This window comes from Scleropages formosus, chromosome 18 (genome assembly GCF_900964775.1).
Source record: "Scleropages formosus chromosome 18, fSclFor1.1, whole genome shotgun sequence".
NCBI classification, from domain to species: domain Eukaryota; kingdom Metazoa; phylum Chordata; class Actinopteri; order Osteoglossiformes; family Osteoglossidae; genus Scleropages; species Scleropages formosus.
The window spans coordinates 17,384,820-17,404,177 of record NC_041823.1 but is presented as its reverse complement, the minus strand read 5'-3'; the positions used below and the strand labels follow the sequence as shown (position 1 = coordinate 17,404,177).

Sequence of the window (19,358 nt, the reverse complement as noted above, 5' to 3'; positions counted from 1 at the left end):
TTACGCATACCAGATCTGGGGTATGGCTTCTTTGGGTTCACCTTTCAATCTCTGCTTCACAGGCTACAGCAGAGCAGATCCGACTTGCTCAGATGATTTCGGACCACAATGATGCGGATTTTGAGGAGAAGGTGAAACAGGTGAGCCAGATAACTTTTCCTTGTTTGTTGAAGCTATCTATTTTCACATTCTGTAACGGGCAGCCATTGCGATCAAGCCGTTTCACTCTCAGTCAGGGATAAAATGAAGCTTTTGTTCACTCCCTCAACGTTAGCGTATTCTCTTTCCACAGTAAGATGATGCATTTTTTGTGTCCATAGCATCCTAATTCTGTTCTGTCTATATCTTTTCCACTTAAATAGCTGATTGACATCACAGGCAAAGACCAGGATGAGTCCATGATTGCACTGCACGACTGCAATGGTGACATCAACAGAGCCATCAATGTCCTGCTCGAGGGCAGTCCTGATACTGTAAGGGAAGCCACACATCGAGAGCATAGAGGAGCTTAACTTGTGCACAGGATCCAGAGTCAGGCTGAAACAAAATAATATTTGAATGATTTATTTGAATGATTGTTTTGCAGTAGATTTGAGATATTAATAAAGCCACAATTTGATTCTTCGTACATCTTAGAGAATTAATGAGAAAAAAAATCTAAGGATTGTGGAGTATGAAAGTTTTGCCTTGCGTGAGAAATAACTTGCAACAGGGTACTCTGACCTTTGCTTTGAGTAGACTCCAGTGGGATTACACTTGATAATTGTATGCTTTTTTTTTTAATTAAATGTTTGGTTTGACTAGCATGTAAAAACACTTTTCTCCATCCTCTACCACTGTTTCTGCCAGGACTCCTGGGAGATGGTGGGAAAGAAGAAGGGTGTGTCTGGACAGAAGGAGAGTGGGCATGTGGATGTGTCGGAGGAAGGGAAGGAAAACAGGGACAGAGGAGGAGAGAGGGACGTGGCACGCCGTCGAGGGGGTGCCCCTCGCAGGGGTCGTGGGGCCAGCCGGGGACGAGAATGTAAGCATGCAGACTATGGAAATAAACTTCTACAAGTGCAATCCTGAAATCACCTCCTGTCCAACGTGCACAGCTACCATCTTGACATTGCTGTAGTGCTCATGCCTTGGTGCAGTTGCATGATTGTACTTCATGACAAGTGGCGTCAGCTTTATGCTGAGTGTCACTGTTAGGCTGGCACAGTTCCGGCAAAGTAGCATTTGGATGTATAAATGCAGAAGCTTGTTTCTATATTGTGCATGTTTATTCTTTACCGCTTGACTATTTTTTCCACCCTTGTGCAAAAGTTGTTAAAATGCCCACAAAGTTCACACAGTTGGCTGAAAATGAGTTTAACAATTCCAAAGGACTGATGGATTTTTGTCATTAGATAAGTCTTAAAAAATGGCTTGTGGTAGATTATTGCTAACTAGGTAAAAGTTTGCAGTGCTGAGTGCAGGAGATTGTGTGTACTCCTTATTTCAGTCTATGGCCCTGACTGACCCCATTTAACTCCCTTTTTAAGAACTTTGATTTTTAGAGAGCTGGAGAACCTATGGGAACCAGTTCCCCAAAACTAGGTAAAAGGGCCATGTTTTACGTTCTCCATGCTGAGAGAGAATCCATGGTTGCATTTCATTAGCAACACATAGATACAGAAGGATCTTTTAGGGTTTCTACCTTTTGTTCTTGTCTGTTTTTATAGTTGCACTTGCAAGTTATTTTTCCCGAGAACCCTCTTTTGCACAGTAGTCCATAATACTACTTTAATTACAAAGAAGGTGGAGTGTGCCACGCAAAACTGACTTCAAGTTTAATTCAGTTTTACCCTTTACAATGGCATAATGTGAAATCACGCTTTGCACAAACTTTTGTTAGTGTGACTGTAGTAATTGTAAAGGTGGATGACTTGAACTGAATTTGGTTTTAGTGTAAGTTCTAATAGATACCCTTTCTTTCTTCCCTCTTGCTTCTTTTTGTCTTAACAATTCTGTCTTGTCCTTTGACCCACACTCCACCTGTTTGTCACTACTGGCATCACTCCTATGCTACTTTCTGTTCTTCAACATACAGTCCGTGGTCAGGAGAATGGTCTGGATGGCGGGAAGGTGACAGGGTCTGCAGCTCGGGGTACAGAGCGTGGCCGACGGGGAAGAGGGAGAGGAGGCAGAGGTAACTCCCTTGGTTCTGCACCCTTTTTTGTCACTCATGGCTTTAAGGGTGTAATTTCTAGTGTTCTGCACTGGTAAAACTGGTATGCAGTCTAGTGAATAGTTTGCAAATATGGTTGTATAAAATCCTTCTACAGAAACATCTGCAATGGGAGGAATGCCATTCAGGTGAATCCTTCCAGGTGTCAGTGCTAGTAATGTGAACATGTCCTAGCTGAATTTTGTGGGTATGTTTCAGTGTTGAATATGAAATGTTGACTTCTTACAGGGGGCTCTGGAAGGCGAGGGGGCAGGTTTTCATCTCAGGCCATGGGGTAAGTTCTCATCCTACTGCACTCTTCTCAGTGTACCTGCCAATATCACTAATGAGGTTCAAAAGCAGGAACTCTTTTTAAAAAAAAAAAAAAAAAAAGCATTTCTTAGTATGGCTCAGGGCTGCCGCAAGTGTATTTATTTTTATTAGATTTTAAAACCGCGCTTTTGTATACTTGGGCCATGCAGAGGTTTTTGTCATGCACATCTCCACTGCTATTAGATGCTATGTGTTGAAACAGTAGTTTCCCTGGAAAATCAAATATCCAGATGCTTTTATCCTTATTGAACCTTCTACCCTTTTGACTTTGGATTTTTTTTCAGTGGTGAGGTTTGAGGTTGGATTTTTTTATTTATTTATTTTTTTAAATGTGTGGGTCCAAAAAAGGGGTGCTGTCTTGGACCCTGGCCCTGAAGAGGGCATTTGGGACTGTCAAGTATGTCACTGACATGATTGCTTGTTACCTTTAATCTAATGCTAGGGGGCAGAGGGACAACCAAAAAACTGTAATGAGTTTGAACTGTGGGGAGTTAAGAGGGTGAGTGTCTTTTCCCCTGATTACTGTATATCTCTGTACAAGGGAGAGAACCTTGTAGAGTAAAATATTCTGGCATTGCCTGTATACTGCATCTTAATCAGTTTGAATTCCTTTTTTAGCTCTCAAGGGTCTTGAGGACACTAAATTATATCTAGTTATGGTTTATTATTGGGCATTAATTGTTTATGTCTCTTTGTAAGGTGAGGAAGTGGTTGGGTTTGCTGTGCTGTTTGTTGCAAAAGAATTTTGATATTTGCTGCAGTGGACCTGCTGCATTGTTTAATTTAACTGTTGTGAAGAATTGTTTATATGATATGTGCAAGCGATCCCTCTTGTGTCTCCTATTTTAGAATGTATTTGTGCATCTGCTTGTCCTCATGCTGTATCAATTCTGCATGTCTGTGTTTGTTGAATTCCTGTACACTTAAGTAATTTTTTTTAATCATTCAGTTTGTTCCAAACACTTGCATACTGTGGAAGGACTGGTTCATAAATCCATGTCTGAAAACTAATATGAATTTGCTTAATTTGGAAATTATTTGAAGGTAAATTTGATCTTGTCTATTTTGTTACTTCTGTGGAACTTAATCTTCGCTTCTAGTGTCACACCCAGAAAGGTTGATCAAACATATTTTGCTCATGTGCCACCCTTGAATAAAGATAAAACTTACATTGCTATAATGCAGTTAGCTGTCAAGTGATAGCCAATAATTAGTATATCAGGAATTGCTTTCTGATGACAAAAAAGCACATGAGACGTCACAAAACCAGTCATGGACACATTTGAACGGCACACTGTACATAAATTTTGGAGCTGTCGTAAAGGTCTTCATATGCATCAGTTAGAAAAGTCATATATTAGTCCCTTTTTTCCCCGGCACCACTAAGTTTGGCAAAGCTGATCAGCTTGTACTCTGTGTCAACACTGTCCCCTCTCCTGGCAGCTGTAATTGTTACTGTTGTTTTTCTCTAAAGCCAGATTGATAAGGGGACAGGATTTGATTTTTCAGGAGATGAGAGGTGAGTGTATTTTGCCTTGTGCAGCAGACTGTAAAGGCAGTTTGTGGGTGGGGGTGTGCAGTAATGAAAGCAAAAAAAGTGATGCATGATGGATGTGAGAAATTTTAGGTGTTCTGCTGAATAACATATTAATAGTTTAATAGGCCTCTTTAGAAATGAACAGCCAGTTAGACAGGCTTTTTTGCTGTGGGTTTGAATTTTGGGTGTAGTGTCACTAGGCAATGGCTTTTCACTCATTCCTTTGACTAGTCTGTAGAGTTCTGACTGATTTGTAAGTACTTGTTACCATGATCTATGATGATGTGTGTGCCGATGTCCAATTGTTCTTGCCATTCGGTTTACTTGGTACCAAATTAGTGATGGCTAAAATAAGATTTTGTAAAATATTGTTCCGAAGGTCTAAACTTGTTCCCTTGTTTTATATAGTTTTGTACGTTTGTGAACTTTTTAATATCTAACAGTACATGAGTATAATGCATCAGTATCCCATTGTTTATGGACACTGAAGGCCAAGTACATGCCATAGTGAAGTGATCATTATTGCCTGACGGAGCACGATCTCTCTCTGTCTGCCTTTGTTCCTCAGGACCTTCAACCCTGCAGACTACGCTGAGCCAGCCCAGGCCGATGAGAGCTATGCAGGGGGCAGCACATGGAACAACACGGGCAGTCTAGAACCTGATGATAGCACCAGTCAGTACTTCTGGCTCCTTACGTCAATTCCACACATCTGTCACAGTCACCAATTTGGGTTTACTTCAGTCATTGTTTTTAATAGCTGTTATAGGTGTATGAAAAATCCCCCCCCCCAAAAAAATAAATGTGGGACATAAGCTAGTCTGCTAAGATTCAGATTTAAACTCCATAATTTACCAGCTGCTTTGCAGATCCCCACTGTGTCACCCTAACCATCTGTGGCAAGTAGACCCAGGAAATGAAAATTGGCCTGTGTTCTTTTGGGTGGGTTAGAGGGTTGAGGCTCTTTCCCTATCCCTGCTGGCATGGGCTGTCAGGCTTGTGGATGGTTGCAGGTGTAATTTTACTGTTATATTCACCAAGAAGGTTACATTCCTTAATGAAATCAGCATTAATCTGAAAGGAAGTGGGTAATTCACATCACAAGAGATGCATACCTATATTCACCCTTTGCAGGTTGTTTTTGCTGATGTGCTTCCAAAGGGAAACAAGAAATGGTTATATGGCTACAGGAAAATGGGTTGGACAAAACAAGTTTGAAACAACAACAAAAAAACTGTTTCCAAACCTGACCTTTATCTTACTTAAACGTCATATTAATCAGACTATCAGAGATGTTGCATCATTGATGGAATGGTTCCTGTATTTGAGTGATGTATAAGCTTCTGTGTGCCTCACCAGGTAATGTTTCAGAAGCTGCTGAGCTCTATTAGAGTTCAGGGACTTTAGGCTGTAAGCTGTTTTGAGCAGGATTTCCTAAGGCAGCAGTACTGGGGTTGCTCAGCAGGAGAGGCAGCACAGGGGGTGGTTGCTGCTCTCAGATAACAAGGCTGTGTTTACCTCATCTATTGCTTCTCTCTTGGTCTCCTTGTAGGGCTTGAATTCACTGGCATTGAGGGAACAAATTATCCCAGAAAATTTGACTCTGCTCCTGGTATGGCCTGTCATCTCTTTTTAATCTTGGTGACTTTGTACATGATGCTTCCTCAAAAGTATTCATTATAAGGGACTAAGTCTAAAGTTACAATATGTTATGTCTGCTGCTCTGCTGGGGACCCCAGAATGATTGATTTCAGGGGTTGAATGTGGAGAAGCACAGTGTGTCTACACTCACTTCCATGTGTCTTTGCTCTGAAACTTATGGGCAGTGAGATTTTTCCTAAAGTCATCTCATACTAAGCCTTCCAGGTTCTCATAAGACACAGACCTCTGGTAGCAGCAATTAATTATGACTGTATGTCAGACTTGATGTTGCTTAATTAAGTTAGTTGCAAGTGAAAAGGTATGGTTTGGTGGAATCACAGGCTTAAAGGCAGCCCTGCTGTTTTCCAGGTGCCTGGAGAACAGCACCTGAGGAGTGGGGTACGGAGGACTGGAATGAAGACGTGAGTATTGAGGTTTAGCGTTTGGGTGCGAGGTGGATTTTAAGTCTATAGACTGAACTCTCAGATCTCAAACTTATGAAATATTAAAGAAAATTCCAAGTTATGTCTCCCTCACCTTGATAATTGTAAATCATTCAGACTTTGTTTTCATCATATTGGTGCTCCATTCATTTTGGTCCCATGGTTTTCTTCAGCTCTCAGAGACCAAGATCTTCACTGCCTCTAGTGTGGCTGCCATGTCCCTGCCCCAGGAGAGTGTCACCATAACTGCTGGCCAGAGGTGACTATTAACCCAGTCACACTTCCTTTTATTTATTTATTTATTTTTTTTATAAACTTGAAATGGCTCCTACTCTTTATTGGGGGGAAGGCATTGTTAAGAGCTGAAGCTGTCCCTTGTAGGATCGATCTGGCGGTGCTCCTGGGGAAGACACCACCTTCCTCGTCCTCTGAGGCAGAGCTTACCCCTTTGGAAGCTTCACAGCCTCCTTCCCTTTCCCAAGCACTGGTTTTCAACAACTCGAAGCAGGGGGGTGCGGTGTCACAACCGCCATCCAGTGCCCCCTACACCCAGCACAGCATGGTTAGTACCTGAAGTTGCTCACCTCATGACCATTGTTAGACTGACGACTGTGTGTTCTGTTGTCTGCAAAGAAAGACATGGGGACAGTATCATTTTGCTGATGTTTTTGCAGTTAACCTCACTGATTTTTGGTCTTATCCTGCGTTGGTGACTTGTCTCTTGTGTAGATGCATAATATGCTCTATGGAAAATTTTAGCTTTGATAGATGCTCATTGTTGATTTTCCAGAATATTTCCTGAAAGGATTTCTGTCCCCCCTTTCACTTCATCCCTCCCATTGTGTTTCCTGCCTGATTTCTTCTGCAGGCCAGTATGCTCAGCAAGAGTTTCGGTGACGTTGTGGACCCGAAAGCAACGAGTGGGGGGTCCACCAGTGGCTCGCAGTTCCTGGAGCAATTCAAGACTGCCCAGGCTCTTGCACAGCTGGCTGCCCAGCATACTCAGACTGGGTCAACAGCTGTCCCCTCTTCCTCTTGGGACACGAGTGCCTCTTTGGGGCAGTATGGTGAGGAGAACAATCGGAGTGATTTGTATTCAGGAGTTGTGAATGAATACAGCAGTTGGTAATTTATATCCTGAATGTATCTGTACCTCCTGTAGATATGAAATCACAGCCGGAGGCCACAGTACATGGCCCCTTCACTAAACGCCAGCCCTACCAGCCCACCTCCTCTGTTGCCTCCTCCATGATAGATGCCTTCCTCCAAGAAAAAGTGCCCCCCTCCTCTGTCGCCTCTTCCCTGCACCCACAAACAGCTCCTGCCCCGACAGCACCTCCTGCCTTGCCACTTTCTAAGCCCCCAGCAGCAGTTTCTGGCCAGCAGATGTCCCCTGTATCCTCCGACAACCAGTCGTCCAGCCCACAACCACTGCAGCAACACAAGCTTAAACAACAGAAGAAGAGAACTTCCATCAGTACCAAGGTACCATGACTGTCTGTCACCTCTCACCTGGTGAATAAATGGTGTTTTGTCATTGTACTGCAATGCACTTTTTCACTGATGAGAAATATCAGTCAAGTCAGTTTGCCATCTTTAGCTGATCTAATTTTTCTCAGAGCTATGGGGGCCACTGTTTTTGTTTATAGCATTCCCATTCCCTCTGTTCTCGTTCATGAGTATTTCTTCATTCTGTCCACTGAGATCATAAAACCTGGTTTGCGTATGCTTGCGTAGTCTCTGAATGGAATCTGTTTTGCCTCTGGTAGATCCCAGCTCTTGCGGTGGAGATGCCTGGCACGGCAGACATCTCGGGGCTAAACCTACAGTTTGGAGCACTGCAGTTCGGCTCGGAGCCAGTGTTGACCGAATACGAGGTGGCACCTGTGACTACTGCCCCAGCCAGCCAGACTCAGAGCAGCCTGTACACTAGTGCAAGCAGGTAGGCCTGTCGCTCTGTGGAGAGCAGAGTGGCAATGCACTACAAAGCTGTAATGTAGATACTTCCTAGCAAGCTTGTGGTCCTGAGGAGAACATCATGTTCCAATATTGTGAACCTGCTCATTAAATGTCCTTGAATTAAATTTGTAAATTTACCCAAGCCTCCTTCAAAAAAATTATGGATGGAATATTCTGAAGTTCTGAATGGGCTGGCAAGATAAATCCAGATGGATTGTAAATGTTTGCAGAAATGTGTTACTTCAGGGTCCACTGATGATGAGCTCTCTTCTCCACCTTTCCAGTGAACCGACACCTACCATTGCCAGCACAGATCAGGGGTATCAAAGCAGCTCCCTCCCAGGAGGTGGCCCCTCCTACCCCTCTCAGGCAGTGCCGACCGGTGGAGCTGGACAGCCTGCTCTGTATGAGCAGAGAGCCACACAGACACGTCGGTACCCACCATCAGTTTCCACTTCACCACAGAAGGATTTGCAGACTGGCAAGGTGAGTTTGTCCACAAGGTGGCGCTGTTTGCTTCATGTCACCTTAGCATGACAAATGCCCATAAATCAGACATCTTCATTTTCTCACTGTGGTCAAATTGGAAGCTTCCATCAATTATTTGTCATTAAAGCTGCGTAGTATCAATATGTCTTCAAGCATGTGAAGAAGTGCACTCAAAAGCTTCTGAATGAGGAGTATATTATCACAAACAGTAAAATTTTGTGGACTTCTGTGTTTTTGGCTATATTTAGATGGAGCAGTGTAACATTCCCTCCTCACTGCACAGTAGCTGACTCTGCTGTGAACCTGTGACTGTGCAGGGGGGCATAGTGAGCTATAGAAAGAACAGAGGCAGTTCTATATGTGCTTCCTGGCTGACTGAACTGTTGAGCTTTGTCACTTACCATCAGCTTTCCATTCTCTTCCCTGACCTGTTCACTCTTCTTCACTTCCACTTGTTGCTTGCCAATCATTACAATCCCTGTCCACCCCATTGCCACTTTCTTGTACATCAGTTCATGTGTTTGTTAGCCAAGTGTGACGAAAGAATAGTTTTGGCAGTTCTGGTGTATAATATCTAGGCGTTTTATTCTTTATTTTTCTATTTCTTTCCCCCCCACCCACCCCTAAAATTTTATGTAAAATCAGTGGAGCAGCAGTGGTCTGGGTGGCGATGCTTTGGGAGTCCATTGTGTGAGTACAGGAGGTTTACTCTGTTTCTTGGGGCTCAGAGCAGGGGTCCCCAGCCTCAGACCTGAGGGGAACAATCCAGCTTGCATTGCGGGCTCACTCTTAATCGTTTCTTTGTGGAGCTTGTGCCATCCAGCCATCTATAAAGTAATTTTACTGCTCTACTTGCTATGCCCTCAGCTATGCTGTAAGCCAGGAGAAGTTACTTCTCTGCGTAGCTCTTTAATTTCTGGTTTGCTGTGGGATTATCCCCTGGATTGTTGCCCTCAAAGGCCAGGGTGGGGGGGATGCTTGCTGAGAGCAAATTACAACTTTCAACATCTTTGCAGTGACTAGTACAAAGCCCAGACCTAATAGTAATGTTTTTCCCTCTTTGTATAATTGTTTAAACAAAATGCTGATCAATTGGATTAGATTTATGTTCCATTAAATGCTATACTAAAAACTCAGACTTGCCAAGGTAACTCCTTTAAGGTGCAAAACAAGATATGATTGGGTTCAAATTTTTGTACCTTTAGGCTTTGGGGCTGAATGCAAATTCTGGTTGTGCTAGCTGTTTGCTTCCAGAACACTACCAGGCATTTGCTTCTTGGCTTTTTCCTTTGCTTCCTTTTTCCCAGTCAGTTAAACCAGGAATTAAATTAGGACATGTTTAGATGTGGCATATTGCATTTTTTTTGGTGTACCACTAAAGGGCACTACAAGCATTTTCATGTCATGTAGAGGGACAGATGCTGTGCATCATTCTTTAAGTCCTCATGCTACACATTGTACTGTATAATTGTTATTTAGTCCTAAAGTTACCTTAGGGCAGGTATGTCTTGTTTCCTGTGTTATCAGTCCAAATATTCATTAAATATCACATTACTCATTTAACCGGTATTCCTTTTCTTTGCATTAAGAATACTTCTGTGATATAGCCTCACATTTTGTATTTTCTTATATTATAAGCTTGTTTAGAACTGTTGTTTGGGGTGGCAGCAAGTGTAAATTCTTGCAAAATAAAGTCTTTAGATACAAGTTTTTAAGGCTTATATATAGTTTATTATTTTTTTTTTTTTCTTTCATAGCTGAGCACAGGTAATGGCAAGCACTACCTAGTGGAAAGTAACTGCTATTTTCTGCAAACTAATGAAACATTTTATCCAAATACACTACATAGGCAGTTGTTTTTCTTGCAGTAACATCCATAATGTAATTTCTAAAGTGATAAATTTTCTCCAGCTGAAGATCATCTCCAACTACATGAAGATCTTTGACTTGTTTATGTTGGTTCTTCGTACTGACAATTTGCTTTGGAGAAATGATATGCTTTGCATTTGCTGGCCACCCTGAAATAAAACTATGCTAGAGTTCCACTGTCCTTATTGTGGTTGTTGTTTATTGCCGCGGTTGTCCGTGTGTGTGTGTTACTTCTCAAACCATATCCTGTTGTGTGGTGTGTTTTACAGAATGGATTCAGTTCAATACAGACAACGCAATCTGTGGAAGGTGAGTTCTGTGTTGGGCACATAAGTGTATTTATAACAGTCATTTAATCTGATTACTAATTATGAACATCTCATTTTAAATGTTTGTGTGAGGTTATTAGTGTGAAAATCTTATCAGTTGGTGAAAGTACACTTAGCCTTTGTCTTATGAACATGACATGGGTCAGTAGTCTAATGTATTTTTCTTGGCCAGTCAGAATGTACTCATTGTTTGCAAATACTGTGTTTATAAAAAAATTTAAGGTGATAATACTTAGCTAAATTGATGTCAAAAACACAAGAAATTGTCAGCCTTATTTACTTGTTTGTCACATAGTAAAAGTCATTGCAATGGTCTAGGAAATTATTTCTTTTTTTTCCCTACAGCTGACTTGTTGTTCACTACAACTGCATTTTTTCCGTTATGTGGTCATTTATTTCTCACAAAAAGCATTTTGTACAATCCCGTTACTGCTTGTATTGAAAGTTTTCAAACAGGGACTCTGTGTCTGAAATTTTTTTTTTTTTTTTTAAAATGGTGTCTATGTTCTGGCTAAATTTAGTATATTAATCTCTGAAGTGCCCTGGAAGCAATGATTGCATTATTAACATGATCATTAGCGATCTTGTAAACTTTATATCATAATCTATGAACAAAATAATCAAAATGTCATGCAGAAAGGTTGAAAGTGTAAGGGCTGTTGTCATGTATAAAAATACCTTTTGTTTTGCATTTAGTTAATGACGCTCATTAAAGAATAGTGGTAATTCCTACCTTCTCACAGTCAAAATTTGCCCAGTTGTGTGATTGCATCTAAGAAATTAACCCCATTATGTGAGGAAATGGTGTGTTTTCATTTTCTTGATAGTTCTAGGCCATTTTTAACAGCACTACTGCTGCTCTTAATGTATTCTGTATTGAGTTAATGAACAGTATTAGTGTATAGTAGCACTTTGTGGTGAGAAATACCAGATTGCATCTGCAGCAGTGGAGGTTGCTGTGCTGGGGCTGCTGATTGACACCACCTATAGTTGATGCAGTTGAACTTAAATCATTTGGTAGCTGGTAGCATAGTGGTGTGAGCTGCTGCTTTTGGACCCAAAGGTCACAAGTTCAAATCTCACCACTGCCTGTAGTACCCTTGAGCAAGGTGCTTACCCAAAAATTGCTCGTATGTTTTAAAAAAAAATTACCCTGCAGTGTAAATGTTTATAAATAGATTACCATTGTAAGTTGCCTTGGAGAAAAGGTGTCAGAACTTGAAATGAGACCAGGTTTATATTTTTGAAAGTTTATTTTAAGGACTTGCTATACTCATGTCACATAAGTACACATAATTCTGCTTAATCATATGGGTTTCATGCTATGGCAGATGAAATAAGAAAACATTTGCCTTGTGAATTGAAAAGTGTGGCAATTTTGAATGTGCTCTGGATTGTTTTGCTGTTTGAGACACTCAACCCCTCTTCAACTCAGCTACGCCGGGCCCTACCGGACCAGTGAAGTCTGTGTCAGATTCGGAGGGCGTTGTCTCCGTGTCCAACATGCCCTCTCTGGCGGACAGCGCTGCAGTTCCTGTTTCGTTGCTGACAACTCCCAATCAGACATCGCTCAGTACCTTGGGACACAGCGAAGATCTGCCGCCTGGTGCTCCTTCCCAGCCCCAACACAGCAGGTGAGGCTTTTGTTGAGACATCGAGATGGTGGTGGTGTCAGTCAAAACACATGATAACCATTCTTCTGCTCATCTTCCTGCAGTTCTCTGTCTACCCAGCAGAATAGCTTGGCTCCTTCCTCTACAGTACGTACCACCAACTCTAGCCTACTGGTGAGCATCACTGTTGTCTCTCTTGTCCTTCACTATGTCAGTAAAGCAAAGCAGCTTTCATGTGAAACGGAGTACAGCTGAGTATCTGGAACTCTTTGTTTAAAGTGAAATGGTTAATGAGGCACAATTTGGCCTCTTTTGTCTTCAGTGGCAACTGGGCCTTGTTTGCTGTAGCTGCAAAACTTGGGTGTTAAACATTTGCTTTCTCTCTTTTAATAACTTTACAGCATTCAAGTGTGGACAGCGACTCCAGCCTGCACTCCTCTTCCTTCCCCTCCTCCGTCTCGGCAGCGGTCTCCTCCACGGTCTCCGTTCCCTCTTCAGCATCAGCCTCTGCTGCGCTTAATGCAGCACCCCCCTCCGTCAGCACTGTGTCGGCCCAGCCTGGTTTGGGCCCCGTCAGCAGCTTGAACATGGGCCTCAACAGCTCGGGCTCCGTAGTGCCCCCACCTGCTGCCGCTGCCGCCTCCTCAGCATCAGCAACTGTTGCCGCCTCCTCCTCAGCATCCTCTCGCAGCTCGGTGGCTTCATCAGGTCAGCCTGCCTTGATTTCTGAACTGTGCTGTTCATTCTGATGTGCTTAAAATGGAACTGCACTTGTTCAGCTTTTGTGATAAGTCTGTTGCGTAGAACTGTGGAAATAGATTGGGCTGCGGCATTTTAAACGTGCCAGAGTTGACACAACGTGTCCCTTTCCTCTATAGGGAAAGCACCTCCTAATTTGCCTCCTGGAGTCCCCCCTCTGTTGCCCAACCCATACATCATGGCTCCTGGGCTGCTTCATGCATATCCTGTAAGTGCCTCAAACAAGGGCTGATATTACAGATGAATACCCTCTTAGGATTTCTTATTTAAACAAAAAAAAAAAAAAAAAAAAAACTTGTTCTGTCGCTATGCGTTAATGTGAAGTCTTTTCTGTTTTTGCTTCAGCCCCAAGTATACGGCTACGATGATCTGCAAATGCTTCAGACAAGAATCCCCCTAGTAAGTTTGTAATACTGATTTCAACTGCTATAATTCCATGTAAATGTTGGTGCAGGAGAAATGAGTACATTTATGCTTGGTGGCTGTTTTGTATGTCGTTTTGGAGAAATGTTCACTGTATCCAAGGTGACTTACAATACTTGGTAGACTGCATTAAACTCTGCCACGTAACACGCAAATATACATATGCACATACTATAGGCTGAGAGTGCAAAATTTTTTGTTGATCTTGTCATTTTTAGGCAGGTAAAAATTGTTTTTCAATAGCCAGTTATGACTATTTTGAAGGTTTTCAGCGTGTTTCAACTTAGTCTTGATTTTTGTCACTCTCCCTCCCTCTCTCATCTTGTTGCTCATCAGGATTATTACAGCATTCCATTTGCCACTCCCACCACAGCATTGACTGGCAGAGAGGGCAGCCTGACCAGCAATCCTTACTCTGGTAACACACTCCTGACCTGCCATTGCCTGCTGTTAGGTCATACTGTGTATATAGTCAGTAGATTTATTTTCCCTCCTGTTTTGTAAGTTCTTGTAGCTTACCTTTTGTTACTTTCCAGAAAGTGAACGTCAAGCAGACACTTAGATATATCTTAGAGATTATCGGCAACAACAGTTGAAGCTAGCTATGTTACACATCACTTTGACCGTGTCTGGCTAGTCTTGTGCTATAGAAAAGCACACCGTGTTCAAAGGCATGGGGTTACACTGTTAACCTCCTCCCTTCTCATTCCCCAGCAGCTGAGCTGACCAAGTTTGGGCGCGGCGAGGCCCCATCCCCTGCACCGGCCACTACGCTTGCACAGCCACAGCAGAGCCAGACCCAGACGCATCACACCACCCAGCAGCCTTTCCTCAATCCTGCGTTGCCACCAGGCTATAGCTACACCAGCCTGCCATATTACACAGGCGTGCCTGGCCTTCCCAACACCTTCCAGTATGGGCCTGCCGTGTTCCCGGTGAGAGCTTGGCTCACTCCCCTCCTCGCTCCTCCAGCTGCTGCTGAGACACTGCAGTCGCGATGGGAATTTGCTCTCGTGTTTCAAACTCGGAGATGTTGAACTGAAAGGGATCTCCCTTCGCTTCTGTTTGAGCCAGAGGGGAAAAGGGCCTTCTGGGCAGCAGAGGCTTTCACAAGTCATTGCTTGTGTGGCTCTAGTTTGCTACATTTTGGTTTATGTAAAAATCCTCTGCTTCAACTGTTGATGTTCCTGCACATCTGCCCAGGTGGCTCCTACCTCGTCGAAGCAGCATGGTGTCAATGTCAGCGTCAACGCTTCGGCCACACCCTTCCAGCAGGCTAGTGGCTACGGCTCCCATGGATATGGCACTGGTGAGTGAGTTCTCACCCACCAGTTTCCACAAAATCTAGTGCTTCTGTTAACAAAACCTCTCTGTGAACTACACCTGTGCTCAAGGCTTTCCCTTTCACATCAGTGTTGTGGCTATCTCAGCTCATCCTTGAGCTTGCTCAAGATTCAAGGACACCTACATTGCCACATAACAAGTGCATTGCGCTAATCCAGTAGGGTAGGACATGACAACACAAGCAAAAAGAGTTTTAAAGAAGCAGACCCATTTTGTCATGGCCTGACCACAAAAGAGGAACAGGAAGTGCTTTTTTTGGGGCAGGTAACTTCTGAGCCCTGTTGTCTGTTTTGTTTGCTCTCATCTGTGTGTGTCAGTGGCACAATAAATGTTAGCTTGAGCTGTGCTTGGTGTTGCGTCTGACCTCTACTTCCTGTTTGCTTGGACATATGGAGCAGCATGCATCAGTCAGAGAGTAGGGGAAACAATTTCTGTTATATTATCCAAGCCAAATGTATCTTTGGCTCATTAATACAGTTTGTCCTACTTGGTTCTTTTTTAAACCAGTTACTAACGATGTCAGCAGTAACATCACTAACTGCTATCTGGCATTAATAATAATTTTATTTTGGCGTTAGTTCTATGCTACCACTCCAGTGTTTAAAGCCTCTAAGTGCTGTCGCTGTTCTCATTTATCTGACAACTGAGTGCTTTGTCTTTTTATTCGTTGACGTGTGTGTGTGTGTGTGTGTGTGTGTGTGTGTGTACTTCCTGCCTTTTCTCACTTTTTACAAATGACTCTGGATGCCCATGCCTATGGGTTCTTGGCCTATTTCTCCTTACATGGCTTCTGTCAGTCATACCATCACCTTTACTCACCACAAGCACCACTTTCACTGAATAGACTTCAGTTTTCCTGTTGTGGCACACAGCTTCTACCATGCTTTGCTGGCTCTCCTTCCTTCCTTTCCCAGGCTTGCCACATGCTCACCTTTCGCTGTGCGCTGTCCTCCATTACTAACTCCCTCCCTCCTTGCGGCCGGTGTGTCTAACGCTGAGGGCTGTGGCTGTCTGATTGTTGCAGGCTATGAGGATATGGGCCAGGCTTCGGGGAGTGGGGATTTCTGTAAGGGTGGATATAGCACTGCTGTCGCCGCCGCTGCTGCCGCTGCCGCTTCTGCGCAAAACAAGCCGGCCAGCTCCGTCACCGGGCCTGGAGTTGGTGAGTCTCTCACCGCCTCCCGCCACTCCCCTCGCCAGCTCCTCTTCCATCTCATGCGGCTTGGCGCTCTCTCTCTAGTGTTGACACACCTTTGCTTCCAGCAGCATTGCTCACTGTGAATATTTTATTTCCTTTTTCATATGTTCCGTTTCATCCCCGAGTTTCACTCCTGACCCTTGTTCTTTTTGCCTCAGCTTGCTCAGCTTTGCTTTGTGTGCTTCAGCCACAGTTACAACTTGCCTCCTGCTTTTACTTTATTCACACTTCGTTGAATTTTTGTGGCGTTCGATTGCTCCCGGAAAATTAAAACTCCTTTTTGTTTCCAAAACGAGTAAATATTTGTAGACAAAGCAATACATGTGCAAGGTTTGCTTTGTCTAGAAGTGCTGTGCATGTATGTGTGAGCTGCTTCCAGTGTTTGATTACTGATCTATTCAAAATCAGAAAAAAATGCAAAACTTTGCCTTTAATTCCACACAGTTGTATGCACTTTTCTGTGACCTTAATTTGCATGTCTTTTCCTGTTAACTCCGCTGCTTTTCCCTTATACCACTGACAACTCATTTCCCCAGCCTCCTGCATGCAGATTTAAATGACAGTTGTCTTACAATGCTGAGCTTCAGCAGTGCTAGTTTCTCCTGTTTTTGGAGAGCTGGAAGACCTCTGCTCCCTACTACCAGAACAGACGTCCCCAGTGTCACCCCTCGACAAACACCTTCTCCTTTCTCTCTAGGAGTTTCTGTGACATCCAGCAACACTGGGGTTCCTGACATCTCAGGGTCTGTTTACACAAAGACGCAGGTGAGCTTAACCGAAGGACAGTACTGAATGGTTCCAAATTCTAGACTTTACCAGACCTGTGCAATTACTTACTTTTTAGTTTAGGCCTTAAGGTTTATTAGTTTCTAAGCGCAGGCTTGTTTTTCTGCTGATGTGTCACCTTATACAAAGGGGTTTGTTAATGATCGAGGTAGAGATCTCTGAATGTTTTGTAGTTTTGCTCACTTTCCTGTGCTTATGTTTTTAAAGTGTTGTCTCCACCCCCACCCCTCCAACCCCCAAGTCATTTGACAAGCAGGGTTTCCACGCGGGGACCCCGGCTGCCTCCTTTAGCCTGCCTTCGGCCCTGGGCAGTGGGGGCCCCATTAATCCCCCTGCTGCTGCTGGCTATGCCCCAGCCCCCTTCATGCACATCTTGGCCCCCCACCAGCAGCCACACTCTCAGATCCTACATCACCACCTGCAGCAGGATGGACAGGTAGGCCTTAGCCAGAGTGATGGAGCTCATGCTGGAGCTTATAGGAATTGACATTGGTGCCAAAGTGTCCCAACACTGAGCTCTTTTGTACAAGAACGTAGTGCAGCGGAGGTCAGTGAAGCAGAACTCTGACCAGAATAGGAAGTTGATCCACTTTTATGTAGATCATGGTTTGATCAACCAGGGACTGATATCAGTACTTTGCTGTGGTGACACTTGGCTTCTTGTTTCCTCCAGAGTGGCACTGGGCAACGCAGCCAGAACGCCTCCCTTCAGCAGAAGTCACAGGTCAACAAGTCAGCTTACAACAGCTACAACTGGGGGGCCAACTAACACCTGCAGACTGCCCGCCTGCCCACCTGCTCTCCCTCCCATCATTGTGTGAAAGTCTGACAGATTCCCCCCCCCCACTCTCCACCCCATGTGTGTACCCTTTCTCTTGCCAAACTCCCAAACTCTCTCCCTGCAGCATGCCTGTAGTATCCACCCCACTACAGGCACTGCTGTAAGGAGTGAGGAAGCACTTTGGAGTTGGGAGAGAGGGGAGAAAGGGGCAGTGAGGGTGGAAGGGACTGGAGGGTAAACTACAAATCAGAATGAGAGCCAGTAGTCAGAATAGTCCTCAGTTTGTATTGTGTTCAGACCCTCTTTCTGTTGTATGTAACACAGCTGTGTTCACAGATGGCTTTTTTTGTTTAAGATTATTTCTAAGTGATGGGAGGGTATGGACAGTCTGTCTATAGAATGTGATGGTGTGCTGTTTTCACCCCCTACCTGCCAGCTTCATTAAAATATCCTCTATCCCTCCTAGTAAATTAAAAGTTTTTCCTCATTGTTTTCCCCTGGGCGTTATCAGATTTATTTTTAAGAGATTTTGCAACATAAACTCGGCAGTGCTCTTGCGAGGTTTAATTTCTTACCAAATGTTCATGCAGACACACTAACTAGCAGAGAGCCATGTGCAGTGTGTGTTTGTGTCAGGGGTGTACACAGGCTGAGAGGGTGGGCTGGCCTTCTCTCTCAAATGCTGTCTTGCTTGGGTCCTGAGAGCTGGTCTTCTGCATCATCTGCTGGCTCACCAATAGCTCCTGCCTCTGGCACATACTCCTCCTCCTCTGGGACTTTGGTTTCATTTCTTACAAGCCATTTTCAGACCGGTTTGTTTCTTCAAACTGTTCACCTGTCTTAAAATTCATTCTATCAAGGAGGGTGGGGTTATAAGGATGAAACCATTTCCAAACCTTTGGGCACGATAAAGAAGCAATTGGCCCAGAGGAATTGGCTCACGTACAGTGCCGTATTGAGAAGTTGGCAGCGCTCAGAAAACGGACAGCTGTCAGATATGGCAGGTGGGATTGGCCAGTGAACCCCTCAGCCGCTCTGTAGGAGTCGTGTTTTTCCATTTTCTCCATTCCCCACCCCCCCAAATATTATATTATTAGGAAACTTAAAGCCGTGATTGATGGACAGAATTGTACTTTTTTCTTTTTTCTTTTTTTTTCTTTTTTTTTGTTTTGTTTTGTCAGTGACTTTTTTGTACTGTGCGTTTAAAAAGAATTTAAATGGATAAACTTGTCTTGTATATAAAAAAAAAAAAAAAACAGAAGTACTGTAGTCCTGGTATGTTTGATGGCTTAATATTTTTTATTTGTATTTTCCAAGTTCTCACCCTCAGACTTGTTAGTTTTGGTTTCCTATTTTTTATTTTGTAAACTATATATATATAAATATTAAGGAAATAAACAGGAAGACATTTTCATCCTTTGGATGTGAATGTTTTTAATGTATTTTTGGAGCTTGCATTGCTTGTAATTACAGCTGACTTTTTTTATCAATTTCTTTTTTTGTAATTTTCATTGTTTTGAGTTCATAAACAGTGAAGTCATCAGGGAGGGAGGTAGGGGTGGGGTGGCTTAAATAGAAAGTGGCTTATCCTCAGAGAAACAAAGATGAATAAAACTCTCAATGTTACCTGTGGGGGTTTTTTTTTTTTTTTTTTATGAAA

At 43.3% G+C, this 19,358-nt stretch overlaps 1 protein-coding gene across 18 annotated transcripts in view; it reads left to right on the top strand.

Moving 5' to 3' along the window:
• The window catches only part of ubap2l (ubiquitin associated protein 2-like), a 21,992-nt gene extending 2,634 nt beyond the window's left edge, over positions 1 to 19,358 (top strand). For 3 of the 18 annotated variants that reach the window (XM_018737099.2, XM_018737104.2, XM_018737111.2), the window contains exons 3-32: positions 63 to 140; positions 363 to 473; positions 850 to 1,024; positions 2,078 to 2,176; positions 2,444 to 2,489; positions 2,970 to 3,026; positions 4,002 to 4,046; positions 4,633 to 4,739; positions 5,617 to 5,676; positions 6,075 to 6,127; positions 6,322 to 6,407; positions 6,530 to 6,710; positions 7,017 to 7,215; positions 7,311 to 7,633; positions 7,918 to 8,090; positions 8,392 to 8,593; positions 9,242 to 9,286; positions 10,735 to 10,774; positions 12,230 to 12,428; positions 12,512 to 12,581; positions 12,809 to 13,115; positions 13,286 to 13,374; positions 13,512 to 13,565; positions 13,926 to 14,007; positions 14,304 to 14,524; positions 14,793 to 14,898; positions 15,958 to 16,095; positions 16,829 to 16,896; positions 17,159 to 17,353; positions 17,591 to 19,357. In XM_018737099.2, the coding sequence (XP_018592615.1) occupies positions 63 to 140; positions 363 to 473; positions 850 to 1,024; positions 2,078 to 2,176; positions 2,444 to 2,489; positions 2,970 to 3,026; positions 4,002 to 4,046; positions 4,633 to 4,739; positions 5,617 to 5,676; positions 6,075 to 6,127; positions 6,322 to 6,407; positions 6,530 to 6,710; positions 7,017 to 7,215; positions 7,311 to 7,633; positions 7,918 to 8,090; positions 8,392 to 8,593; positions 9,242 to 9,286; positions 10,735 to 10,774; positions 12,230 to 12,428; positions 12,512 to 12,581; positions 12,809 to 13,115; positions 13,286 to 13,374; positions 13,512 to 13,565; positions 13,926 to 14,007; positions 14,304 to 14,524; positions 14,793 to 14,898; positions 15,958 to 16,095; positions 16,829 to 16,896; positions 17,159 to 17,353; positions 17,591 to 17,686 (3,705 nt within the window). In that variant the 3' untranslated portion in view covers positions 17,687 to 19,357. Of the gene's footprint in view, positions 1 to 62; positions 141 to 362; positions 474 to 849; positions 1,025 to 2,077; positions 2,177 to 2,443; positions 2,490 to 2,969; positions 3,027 to 4,001; positions 4,047 to 4,632; positions 4,740 to 5,616; positions 5,677 to 6,074; positions 6,128 to 6,321; positions 6,408 to 6,529; positions 6,711 to 7,016; positions 7,216 to 7,310; positions 7,634 to 7,917; positions 8,091 to 8,391; positions 8,594 to 9,241; positions 9,287 to 10,734; positions 10,775 to 12,229; positions 12,429 to 12,511; positions 12,582 to 12,808; positions 13,116 to 13,285; positions 13,375 to 13,511; positions 13,566 to 13,925; positions 14,008 to 14,303; positions 14,525 to 14,792; positions 14,899 to 15,957; positions 16,096 to 16,828; positions 16,897 to 17,158; positions 17,354 to 17,590 lie in introns of all 18 variants that reach the window. The other 15 variants (XM_018737146.2, XM_018737119.2, XM_018737139.2 and 12 more) reach the window with 15 other exon arrangements.